Source organism: Phalangium opilio, unplaced genomic scaffold, assembly GCF_054372755.1.
Source record: "Phalangium opilio isolate 3A_F unplaced genomic scaffold, DU_Popi_V2 ptg000082l_1, whole genome shotgun sequence".
Lineage (NCBI taxonomy): Eukaryota > Metazoa > Arthropoda > Arachnida > Opiliones > Phalangiidae > Phalangium > Phalangium opilio.
The window spans coordinates 12,630,067-12,643,317 of record NW_028324189.1 but is presented as its reverse complement, the minus strand read 5'-3'; the positions used below and the strand labels follow the sequence as shown (position 1 = coordinate 12,643,317).

The following is a 13,251-nucleotide window of genomic DNA, read 5'->3' as shown; positions in this document are numbered from 1 at the left end:
AATAGAAAGTTAATCTTTGCCAAAAATGACATAAAAAAACGTAAATAACATTGAGAACTAGAACCGGTTTTTGATTTTAGGCTTATCAGCAACGCATCTAATCCGTTAAAATGTATTAGAGAAAATATATATTTTGTACAAGTAATATTTAATTAAGTGGAATTAAGACTCTCCTCCTCTTCTACTCCTCTTGGTCTGTACTCTCTGATCAGGTGTACTCGGGTGAAGCCCACGTTTTTCGGACGGGTCTACGCAATCGGGACAAGATACTAGATGGAAAGAAGATTCGATTTCTTCTTGGCCCGGGTCGGGAGGGATGAGAAATTTTGAGAAGTTATAGGGGATTGAAAGGAAGGGAGTTGAACACGCGAAAGGGAGTTATCGAGGGAGGGTAGAATGCAAGCAAAATATACGGCCGGAGGGTCCCACACAAGTCAGCCGACACCGTGTGTGGCCCGACTCCTTGAGTTTCCAACGGGAAAAATCGGCGATCTTTTCGTTTTTGCCAACAAAAACCTACTGCATGCATCCCGTTCAATGAATTTCGACTTTTCTAGACGGCAGTTTTCTTTTTTAATTGGATGGTTCATTTGATTTTTGAACTATGTCGGTCCGAGACTGTATTCCCTAATTATCCAAGGATACCTTTTGAATCTTCCCAAATTTAAAATTGTCCAAATGTCGAGTTTTATTTCCCCTCTGGACTGGACAAACTATCTAAGGACTCTTTTGCAATAACTCACCATTTCGATGAATGTAAGAGGGGTAAAACACTGCTTTCCATCTCGATTTTTAACGCATGCGCTGTATTTGTTATGGATCAGTAGAGACGGCAATGTATCAACCTCCTTGTTGAGGGATACCCTCTTTTTTACGTCTAAAGGCTTCCTAAAATCCTGATTATTGAACATTATTATTATTTTTCACTTTGCCAACCAAATTCATTCATTAAATCTTTAAAGTTATCATCACTTCTGGAACTTGCTTCCCAATCAAGCTATCGATGAATAAAATGACACCCAATTAATTATGTTACTAAAATCATAACGCAACGTACATGCCTTGAACGCGAAATCTTGTTACTCGCGAGTTTACAGTGTAGAAATACATGGCTGGGGAATGTTTTCATGCAGCCGATTTCCGTATCTACTGAGTACGTTTCGTACAGTCGCTGGGTAAAAAAAATCGTTTATATTATTATATGGTTTTATCGTTTTGGGGGTTAAGAAAAATGCATGCAGTATCGGGATATTATTTCTTAGGCATGGTAGACGTATACGAGGTATCCATGAAATCAGTATTTTTCTTCTACTTCGTCTATCGTTAATCACTCGATAAAGCAGTTGGGTTGGGTTGGGTTGCAACTCCGGCCGGGCATACATACTCCCCAATATCCACAATTAAGATCCCATTTAAACAAATAAAAACCGTATATATACACTTCGAATATCTTCGTGTGGTGGTTCATGTGTGGTTAGAAAGAAAGTTCTTCGTCTCCTTCGCATTAGAACGCGGAACGGTGGAACGCAGCTAGGGCTATTAGCTTGTCAAGAAACGAGAGGCACGATTTTATTTATAGATGGTGCTTTAATCATAGCTATTATTTCAAATTAATTGAGCCTCTAGAAGATTGCTTAATCTTCTTCATTGATAACTGTACGCCTCCCGGGTGGTATAATCCTTTTTTTACGCGTTTCTACCATTTTCTACATCATGGAGTTATTATATATATACATTTGAAGAAAGGAAGTGAACCCTAAAATATCTACAGAAAAACATCAGTTGATTTGAACTCGAACTCTGGTTTCTATAGCTCGTAATACGATTTAGAAAAGCTACTTGCTTATGTCCTATCCTGTGCACTGTTCTGGCCCTTAATGCCAAGAGAAAATGCGGGGTGCACTGGTGGTAGCGGGCTCTATGGGAAATCAATTTTCAGTTGAAAATATTTTATGACATTGTCCCACAAGGGACACCGTTTACGATTTATGATTAGCAGGTTTTAGGGATGACCCCTAATTGAATCAGCAATCGTCTTGCAATTTCTTAGTTAAATTTAGGGGTCATCCGTAAAAAACTACAATCATAATTTGTTTATGGTGGCCCTTGGGGCAATATGTCATAGAAGTTACATTTTCGACTCAAAATCCATCCACTGTATTTCGGACCTACCTTTACCTTATTGGAAAATCTTGTATATTGAATGGTGATGAACCTAACAGCCAAATTTTGTCTCGAAAAAAATAAATCTGAGGCTAAATTGAGATGTTCAATTGGCCTCCAGGGCAAAAAAAAAAAAACCTTATTTTTCAAGTAATACCTCCGGAGTAGAGTCGAACATAACCCTAGCTATAGCGTAAAATAATCCAAGTAAAAACATAATGTTTTTATGCGGAGATACACATATAATATATCCTGTATAACGTTTACCCTTGGTCTTTTGACGGTTTCTTAGCCATCACTTCGAATTAACTTCGGGGGACCCGTTTATGTAGTTTGAAAGATCTAAAAGAGCGCCAAGAAGCCACCGAATATATCCTGACTACATTGCATTTTATAGCTCGAGATTTCTTATAGTCCAAATTCCGGATTAAAGTTTAACATTTTTTTGATACCTTAAGTCTAGGAGAAATATTTCTTTTACAACTTGTTATACGGTATAAAAACGTAATGTTGGGGGTCCAGTAAGTCACCGACGACTATAAGCTCGGTTGGGGGGTCAATTTAAAAGGTCAAACCCCTTATAAAAAATACTTCTTCATTCAAGTATCGGAACAAACCTTAACCTCGGCGTCTTATGCCAGCCAGCCTGGATAAACTATGGGAACAAGTATACAGGCTTGGTGCGTGGTACTGCGGTAGTTGTACGGTGGTTTCCTCGCGATGAGGACTGTATCACCGCCCCCCTTAGTTTCTGCTCGGGGTGGGTGAGGGCTATAAGAGAAAGATCTCTCAAAACGACGCAATGTGAGGTCTCAGCTCGTCAAAAAGGATTTTCTGTAAAAACATTTCTTGATACTGGGAATCAATGCAGCGGAACGATACTAAATTTTTCTTCATATTTGGATATTTCTGGTGTATGCGTGTATCGTAAGTTCCATAAGTTTGTCACTGGTTACAAACTGGAGCTTGTCATGAAGTGACGTAGGTCATAGATTCGAGGTAAAGCGAGGTAGGCCTGGTGAGGCGCTGCTGTCAAAGGCTTAGTAATGCAGACTAAATAGGAAGATGGACTGCGAAACCGAGCTAGTGTGTAGTCAATTCTCGCTTTCGTCGTTCTCGAACTAGCTCGAGCTGTAAGTCTCCCCTAGCATTACGAAGTATAAGTGTCATACTAATGGAACGTATCTTATACATGCCAATTTTATAACCGTAAAACCCTTCCACTCCAAGGAGAAGGAGCCAATGAATTGTAATTACCAAAAATAGAATGTGTCAGTAGACCCACTGCAGTATTGTCAACATAAACTCAAAAATAAGAAAGTTTCGAATTTTAAAATAATTCAAATATTCCTAAAAATAAATGTTAAGCCTTAGCTGTCAACAAGAGCTATAAGGACGACCCAAATAGATGCAGCATGAAAACAGCTGCCCAATTCATATGCAAAAACAATAGAGGAAGAGACGTCCGTTCCCCGGCTACTCTTTAGATTGTGGAGATGATCGTATATATATACTTTCAAAACTGGTTATTTGTAAGTCTAAATAAAGATAATCAATATAATTTGTGCGGGGACGTTCCTAAGGGTAGAATTTTGATAAAAATATTATCTTTTATAATGAATGAATAATATAATAGATCTAAAACTCTACAATATCGCGAAGCAGAAAATTGGCCATGACAAAACGAACAATCGCTTTTTGCTTTCGTAGATAAGGAATGCGTACAATCGTTATTATGATAATTAAAACAAGTTGGGAAAACCAAAATATTACCTCTCCGTGTCAAGAAGATTATATAAACTTAAGTATCCAATAAAAACGTTATTATGTTTCTGAGTTGGGGTTTCCCATTTTTGTTGTTGTTTTGAAAAATATATCGCAATGCACGGGCCTTGATAGATATAGGAGGCAATGAATGAAATATATCACAATGCACGGGCCTTGATAGATATAGGAGGCAATGAATGAAATATATCACAATGCACGGGCCTTGATAGATATAGGAGGCAACGAAGGAAATATATCGCATGCACGGGCCTTGGTAGATATAGGAGGCAATGATAATCTCTCTCTTTGCACGAGAGGTTTATCTTTAATATTTAAATAAATATAATTATTTTTAATTATTTTAATCTTCAATAATTAACATTAATAATAGTTAAATCGTTTAAAATAAAGTTATACCTATTATCTTCTCAAACTTTGCTAATATTGACGTTTAAAGTGAAGGGTACCCCTCTTGCCCGCTTTTTTCAAATTTGGGGTATATATACGATTCGTTTCCATTATAATAGTAAGGAAAAAGCGCAATTGCGAAAACCTTTGGTGGCGATCCCACCTTAGGGAGGCTAGACGTTTCTCGTAACCCTAGCTGATCGCCGCGTATATCCTAAAACCAAACGATGATAATTGAGTAGAAGCCAATGATACAGATTGGTGTCTATGTGGAATAGACGGAAGACCAGTGGATGGTGGTGTTAGAAGCCAGTGTAAGTGCAGACTGGTGTCAATGTTGGGATTGACAAAGAACAGAAGATGGTGGTGATTAGAAGCCAGTAAGAACAGACTGGTGTCCGTGTGGGATGGACGAAGACCAGAAGATGGTGGTGTGAGAACTCAAGTAGAGGAGCCATTTCCGTGACTGTGAAAGCAGTTCGGAAATGGCGAACACGTTTGCTCCGATACGCAAACTGCGAACGCGGTCACGTGGGTGTAACAACGGACAGACAGACAGACACACACACAGACACACAGACAGACACGGCCGTTACAGAACCTCTCCTGGACTACGTCACACGGAGAGGTAATAAAACCCAGAGGGTGTATTACGTTATAAAAAATATCATTCTATTTTTAAGATTTGCCTTTTGACGTTTATGTAATATTTACAAGCGTAAAAATGATCAATTTAACTTTAAAAATAAACAACGGGTCAATATGAGCTTGAATAATTTAAATATACTATACCCGAAGTAAATCAGTTAAATAAATTATCATTTAGAAAATTTCCCAACTGCATTTCAATTCAAGGAGTTAGTTTATTCCCATTAAATTTAATGTATAATTGCGTATCATTTCGTAAGTTTACAAGCTTTTAGAATAAATTGCAAAGCGCTGTACGTAAGTTGTTAGATAACTCTCAATTCATGCGTGCAAAAATTATACAAGAGGGTGAAATATACCCCAGCTCGATAGAAAACTGATACTAACAGAATATCCTTGTTTCTCGACGTACAAGGCTTAACAAGCGTAGAGGCCTCTATACGTTAATGAAGTCATTTTCCCAAGTCACGTGTTCCTTTTCTCTCTCTTTTATTTCTGGTTTTATATCGACTTGACGAGCTTTTGTGTGTCGCTATCACGTAATCGCATGCAAACCTCGCGACACGCTATCCGTAGAGAACCAATTAATAAAGAGGAAAGCTCGGTTATACCCTTCAGGGCTGACGGCATTTTTCTTATACCCCCCGTTTAACCTTCATTAATTAACGCGTCGCGAACTAATTTTTAACGAAATGATCGGTAAAAGAAAGGCCAAAAGAAATGCCATTAAATTTGGTTGGAGATCGCGTTTGTAGCGGTAATAGTTTTCAAGCTGACTTCCAATTGAAAGCAAAATCACGCTGACCCCCCTAGCTCCGTAGCAAATTCGCGGCGGTAATTTAGGCAAGAAAGAAGTCATTACGATATAAATTGGCTAAGCTAAGGCCGCCAGGTTAATGTTTAAGGAAAAACGTATACGTAACGTAAACGTGTGTAATTATCTTTGTTAGTTAAGGGCAATTATATTTGATTTTCTTTTGCTTGGTACTCGTACAAATGTTTGTTTTATTTAACGATGTTTATGTATCTATTTTCTATAGTGCATTTGAGCTATTAAGGAACAAAATTACGGGTATTAAGACGTGAACCATTTTCTATGAAGAAAATTGGGCGAGATTCATAATGTTCCATAATTGCTTTTCAGAGATACGTGTCAACTATCGTAGCTATGGGCTATGGAGAGTGAATACGAAGACATGATTTCTTGTAAAAATGTTTCTAACAAGAAATAGTACCATAACATTGTTTTTAATATCTACGTGTGGTTGCGTAACTGGATTTTTAAAAAATATATACCTCCTTTTGTTAAACCTTCCTGAGATTTTGAGACAGATCCTGCAGTTTGTGATGTCATGTGCGGGGAACTTTGTAGCCATATACTTCTTGAACAGCGTGCGTCAACTTGAGTTACAAACTAGTTAGATCGTGTGAATAGAAGTTGGACAATGAATCAACAAATTAAAAATTATCACTCAAGGTCATCCAAAACTTGGTTTCTAAAACCTATAATGTGATTAAACAATCAAACATGAAACTCCCTGATGTTTCCAAAACTCTTTACATCAATTCTGATAGTCTGTGGTAGCGCTGTACTTACGTATCCGTTACGTCACTTCCTACACTTACAATGCACATACAGCAATGCACTCTATAATAATAAAAGAAAAAAAAAGAGTAACAGAACGCAGACTTTTAATCAGAGTTTCAGAGGCCTCGTACGAAATCAGTGTTAACCTTTAATAAACGAAAAATCTACAAGAGTGTACACTTCAAACGGCGCTAGGGCAACCCATAAGCAAACATGTAAAACAACACTGACAAGGGTGGGTCGAGACGTTTTTTTTTTCTTCTTCTTTACCCAAAATTCTATACTTATACTTTAAAGAGTACATGATGGGTGCTTCAAGCAAAAAATTCATCGTGTGTGGTTGCCTACAATTTAGTTTAAAAAAAAAGAATCAAGCAAAAAAGACTACGTACGGACGCGCCGAACAAACTGGGCATGCAACTATGAAGACATTATATAAGCTTTTGTTTAAATCAGCGATCCCCTCCCCCCCTAGAAACCCCCTTTTAAAAATATGCTTCGATGAATGGCCTTCCCCCTCATCCCTAAAAGTTCTCGAATTAATGAAACTTGGAAAATCCCCTCAATTCGAAGCCGAACCACCAGCTAGCAGCACCACCGGAAGTCTCCTATATCCGTTCGTGTCATTTTCAGCCCCCCATATCAGAGCTAAGCCTAACCAAGACCTATAGCTCCCTCTTTCCAATTTTTCTAGTTGCATCCTCAGTTCATGATTAGTGGATATCGTTTTATTACGTATAGTTGTATTGCCGTCGTCGAAGTTTGACATTTATAGATGGTTTACACACATGAGGACTGATACAATTTTACACCAGGAGGCCGGGCTACCTGGAGGACAGAAACCCTCCTGCTTTTGTCCTCCAGTTACCCTGGACTTCTGCCGTGTAGATGGTATGAATCCTCCATGTGTGTAAACTATTTATTATTGGTTGGTCTGTTTATTTATGAACTGCGCATGACCACAGATCAGGTAAGCTTCTAGCAACTCCTGATGTGCCTGCCAATCTGGTGACGTTGAATGAAGAGACGAAATTTGTCTTAAGTGTCGATCAGCCTGCTTGGCAAAGTGTGACTTTGGTATGGTATCGTTAGTCCATCTTGTTCAATTCGACAAGACTGACTAAAACACTAAAAGGCGCGCCTGGACCCTCCACCGCGTTCGGAACATATCATATAATTTTTTTCTTTAATATTATATATTACAGTCATACTTAATGGAACCGCGGCTTAATTATAATAGATCATATAAAGTAATTCGACTGCAGTTTCCAATTCAATTCAGCAGCGTGACTTAAAATAGCTATGTTATTATTTATTTTAGTTATACTATTGTCTTTGTACGTGAACGTACCATTCTTCCTCTACAAACAATCAATCTTCCAAACCACGTAACTTCTCCCCTTTAGATTTAATTTAAATAAGACGTTTTGGCCTAATAAACGTTGAACGAATTTAGGTGTAAGTACCTTGACGTATTGGTTATGCCCCTTGAATAGCAGTCTATGAATGAAATTATACTTTGATTTGTTTTATATGTAAATTTTAGCGAGAACCATTTTACAGAATATACGTCTACGAAACTAAAAGATTCAATGCATGGGTTTGGTTTATGCGCTAACCCTCAGTTCTCTTTCAGTATTGTTTGTTGCACACGTAATACAGTCCCTATTTAGAGAAACTGGCCCAATAATAAATACGTAAAATAATTTAACGTAATTTAAAGTATTATTAACTAAATTCATAGTAAAAAGTTGTTTTTTTTAATAGACCAGAAGAAATCATTACTGTTTTTGTACAATCTTGAGTTAGCACACCAAAACAAGCCAGCCATCCAGCCAGCCAGTTAGCTCGGATAATTTTCATCTTGAAAAAGCAAAAACTTTTCCAATTTCGATAAAGAAAACTGCGAATACAAACTTATCACTCCAAATTATTTTTTCTTTCTTTCATTATCACAAACGCATGTTAATCATTAGCGTTAACTGCATCAATTAAATTAAAATTAACATTAATGTCATTTCTACATATTAACTAACATCTGCAGCCTTATAGATAACATTTAAATATTTTAAATAGTGAAATACAAATAAAACCTTTTATCCATTTGGGTTTTTATCTTAATATAAACATCAAAAAACTATAATGCCCAAAAAAACCGAAAGATTTATCAATATATGTAATTACAAAAACTATAAAATTGTAGATTCTACAGTACAGAAATCACCTGGCTTCTGGTAGGGCCAAGTTAATCTAACTTAATTCCGCCATGTAGTGTAGAAGCCCCCCCCCTCTAACAAGGTTTACATACAGAGATCTTTCAGTCTGATAGTTTTAGATGTTCTTTTTTCTATAGTTCTATAATATAAAAATCTATTTGCTCGCGTGGTTTCGTTGAACAAGCAGGTGGTATTAGATTCAAAGGCAATTCGTGGATTTGATAATGTAATCAATCTGTCTGTCTATGTGTAGGTTTTTTGGTATACGTAACGAAAGTAAATCAAGATGTCGTGTCGTGTTGGATAATATTTTTCAATATGTCATGTTTTTAAGGCCGTACGCTAGTTCCTACGCAAATACCTCCCTATATATCAATCTTGTTTACGTTTGAATAAATTTTACCATATAAGATATGTTCCATAAGTTTGTCACTGGTTACAAACTGGAGCTTGTCATGAAGTGACCACGTAGGTCATAGATTATCCTGGTGAGGCGCTGTCAAAGGCTTAGTACAGACTAAATTGGGAGATGGACTGCAAAACTAAGTGTATGGCTGAACTAGCTCGAGCTGCAAGTCTCTCAGTAGCATTACGAAGTATAAGTAGTGTCATACTTATGGAACATATCTTATAAGCCTATGATTATTTGAACTGGGCATAGACTTTAAATTAACACTAGGACTGGAATCGCGAATAAACCCTCGTTACCATTCAAGCTAAAATATCTGCACGCGAATCTGTGTCGTTGCAACGACACAGATTCGCGTGCAGATATTTGTAGAGAACAGGTGCGATTCGATAGAGTCTGGTAGGCCAACTTGCCAACTGTTTATGTAATTATTCCTACTTGTGTTATTTACCACATCCCGGAGCTGCAGGCACATATTTTCTTTAACTTAAAATTACTTCAGCCTAAATTGAAGCAAATCCTTCCCTTATAAACTGTTATAAAGCTGTCTTACGATGCATGCTTTAAAAAAAAGGTATAGTTTTCCAAATTTTTTCCCGCAAAAAAACCCCCATAATCTCTGTCGACAGACACCGCTTGTAAAAGAGACAACAAGGCCCCGCTATAGCTATAGCGCTTAACAGAAGAAAAAAAAAAGAAGCGGGCTTAAAATTATTCCATCAATTTCCTAGCTGGGACCAAAATTAAAATATCTCTCCAAGATATTTTTTTTTATATTCTTCTTGCTTTTTTCCCACCCCGTAGAAGAGGTTGGGTGACTAACCGCTCAGTCTAGGAGCGAGCTAAGGACCAAGCGTGTACGTAGTCTGCTCCCAACATATTGAGGGTCCTTACCTGGGAAAAATATAGCCTTCTCCCATTTATTGCACCTTATTCCCTTATATTACACTTCCACCCCCACAACCGTATATATCTATATAGCTATATATATATATATATATAATTTTTTTTTAATTCACCCTCCCCTCCCGTATACCGCGAGAAGGGGGTTTCCCACCCCTCGAATTTTCCCACCACACCGATCGAAACTGACATATTAATATAAACCGACCAACGCGCAGGCGGGAATGTGCTTGGGTCATCCAGCCAGGCTGGCTCTGATTGGACGACGACACGTGGGCTATCCTAGCGCTAAGAGATTTTCACTTCGCCGGTAAAGGGGGGTAGGCAAGGAATTATACATAATGCGACTGTTTTCTAGCCCCCTTTTCCTGTCTTTACTCTTAGAGCATTTTAGTAAACCCCCCATCCACACCACCCCTTCTCAGTAAGCTTTTAGGAAAACCTAAGGTTACTGAACAAGCTACGGTGGTGGTGGTGGTACGCTGGAACCTTTTCGTTGATGGCATAGGAGGATTTTTCAAAACGCGAGAAAGAGAGAGAGAGAGAGAGAGAGAGACTATAGAGGAAAGCCTAAAATATCTTTTTAACATGTATATCAAGAGTATTGAAGTCTCGAATACCTCCCGAGCTATTTGGCGTTGTCCGATTAGGAAAGGAAGAGATCAACTAGCGAGGCTCCAGCGAGTGGTTCGTCCCGTAAAAACTGGCGGACCACCCCGCCTCCCCCTCTACCCTTAGCCACCACTACGACATCATTTTCTCCAAGAAGGAAAAAAAAAGTTAAGCGATCCTGACCCCCTAGACTGGGTCATTTGACAGGACAACGTTTGACCGACACGACGTTATTTTGGCAGCCTCCCAGTCTCGGGTGCCAATTCGAGCAACCCTTTGCCGCCGCTTTCATTTTAAATATTTCTTGTTTTGAAATAAACTTCGGTCTTTTTTTTAAATCAATCGGTAGTCTCGAATCCTGATGCGAAGAAACGCGCCAGTATTTTCGGGTTTTCTCTTCTCTCCGTTAAAAAATCGAGTGTAGGAAAAAGCCAGAGTTTTACTTATTACGAGAGAGAATCTTTCACTCTTACTCGAGGTTCGAGTCTCTCTTCGGGTAAGACCACCGTAGTCGAGGCGGCGGGGAGAAAGATCGGACCCCCGCTTCGACCCGGTCTCGAAAAGCGGGCGCTATGGCATTAGATACGATGGTAGAGGCCAAGCGCCGAACGTCGATCAGCAGCCCGGCGCGATCCGACGACTTGGACTGTACGTCGTCGTCCGCGGACAGTTCCCGCGTCGACGATTCAACGACGCCGCCTCCTCAGCGAAATTCTTCCTTCCCCGGCGCCGTAGAGAACTTACGGGCGCCTCCGGTCATACCAGCCGTCGTTGGGGCGCCCTTTTCCAGGCACTCGCTCAAGTTTTCCATCGAGAAGATTTTATCGCCGGAATTCGGCAAAACTCCTAAACACGGGTCGCCCATCGCGGCCGAAGTCAGAAGGACTCATAACGGACTAATTCATAATCACCTACATCACGCGGCCGTGCCCCCGCTCTCCAGGACTGTTCCCACGTCTCCGACGGACTTTTTCTCGGCGGTGACCGGTCCGCCAACACCCGCCAGCAATAACAATCGCGAACACCATCGCAATCATCACCGGCGCGTTCAACAACCCGAAAGTCCCAGTTCGAACTGTAGTTCCGTTAACTCCTCCGTTAGGCCTCGGAGCGTCGGCGCCTCCACGCCCGAAACCAGCCAGTCGCCCAAATTGCCCTCCTTGGCGCCCCAAGAAGACGGCGAAACGGGCAAAAAGGGACCCATTTTATGGCCCGCCTGGGTCTATTGCACACGATACTCCGACAGACCCTCATCTGGTGAGTCCAATATAATTAACCTTATAATCTGTATCCTCGAACGCTTCAGAACCCAAAACTTTCACTTCCAACGCCGTGTTTCTCCCGCATTAAACTTCCACTTCAAACGTCTCAGGACCCACAGACCCTAAAATCAGGCAGAATAAGGTCCAAGGCACCTTTTAAAACACTTGTCACTTACCTTGTTGTCGCATTCACCCACGTGTGTAGAGACACAAATAGAGCCTGTTAGATTTTAGTCATCAAAACATTGAAAAATTCTAAGAATATTAGTTTCATTGAAGCTAAAGATTAGTGTCAGATAGTTGTCATTGATGTAGTACGCAAAATTGCAGTTCTACATGCAACGTACACGCGTAGGCTTAGTTGCAGCAACCATAACGGAAGTTTGAGAATTATCTGTCGCATTGTCACCTGCCATTTTAAATTACATTTCATCGAAAGTTTTGCCATCAATCATTTAAGACCGATAAATCATTTAAATTAATTAAAGCTGATAATATTAAAGCAATTAAATGTATTTCTGTATTGCATGACGTTAAATTTCGCCTTTAACGCAAAACCAGTTGTCCAAAACATTAAAATCATCATAAATATAAACGAACCGTGCATGCATGACGTAGTATTTACATCCCTTTAGTTTTTCAATTAATAACGTAAATAACGTGAAAAATAAACAAATTGATAACTTTTAATTAAACTCACAAATACACCATAAAAAAGAAACCTTCTAATGTTTATATACTCGTCTATAATGGTATCAATAATGCAAACATAATGTGTTAACATATACTGCTAGCTGCAATATCCAAAAATATAAGCTTAGACGTCGTTAATCCAACAACGTTAGAGATATCTGGGTGGTCTCACAATTAGCGTTAATTATTAATCCCCTCGTCCCTCTGAGGACCTCCTGGCTGCCACTCATCTGTGACACTTCAATTGGGCATATAAGCGTGACCCTCCCGAATTCTGCCATCCCATCCCGTGCATGCTGTATAGACGCGTGTACTTTTGGCTGCCGCTGTATGTTCTTTAGGATTATAGACTGGATGACGTTTGATTCTATTAGGGTTACCATGCAGGGATAGTTTTCAATATCGGAATCAGTTGCGCAAGGGCGTCTATGACCTAAAGCTGTGTGGATCTGAACCCCGCCGATAGCTGACACTTTAGACGCGTTTCTCCACCTACACGACGCTCTCTCTTAAATTAATAATATAGTCTGACGTTTTCATGTAGATTCTTTCATATTTTATAAAACCTTCCTATAGATAAAG

General features: G+C 39.3%; 1 protein-coding gene across 1 annotated transcript in view; it reads left to right on the top strand.

Moving 5' to 3' along the window:
- Positions 1-10,199: 10,199 nt before the first annotated feature.
- LOC149651777 (uncharacterized) overlaps positions 10,200-13,251 on the top strand; it is a 32,902-nt gene continuing 29,850 nt past the window's right edge. The window contains exon 1 of the mRNA XM_089848841.1: positions 10,200-11,971. Coding sequence (XP_089704967.1) covers positions 11,287-11,971 — 685 coding nt within the window. The 5' untranslated portion in view covers positions 10,200-11,286. The remainder of the gene's footprint in view (positions 11,972-13,251) is intronic.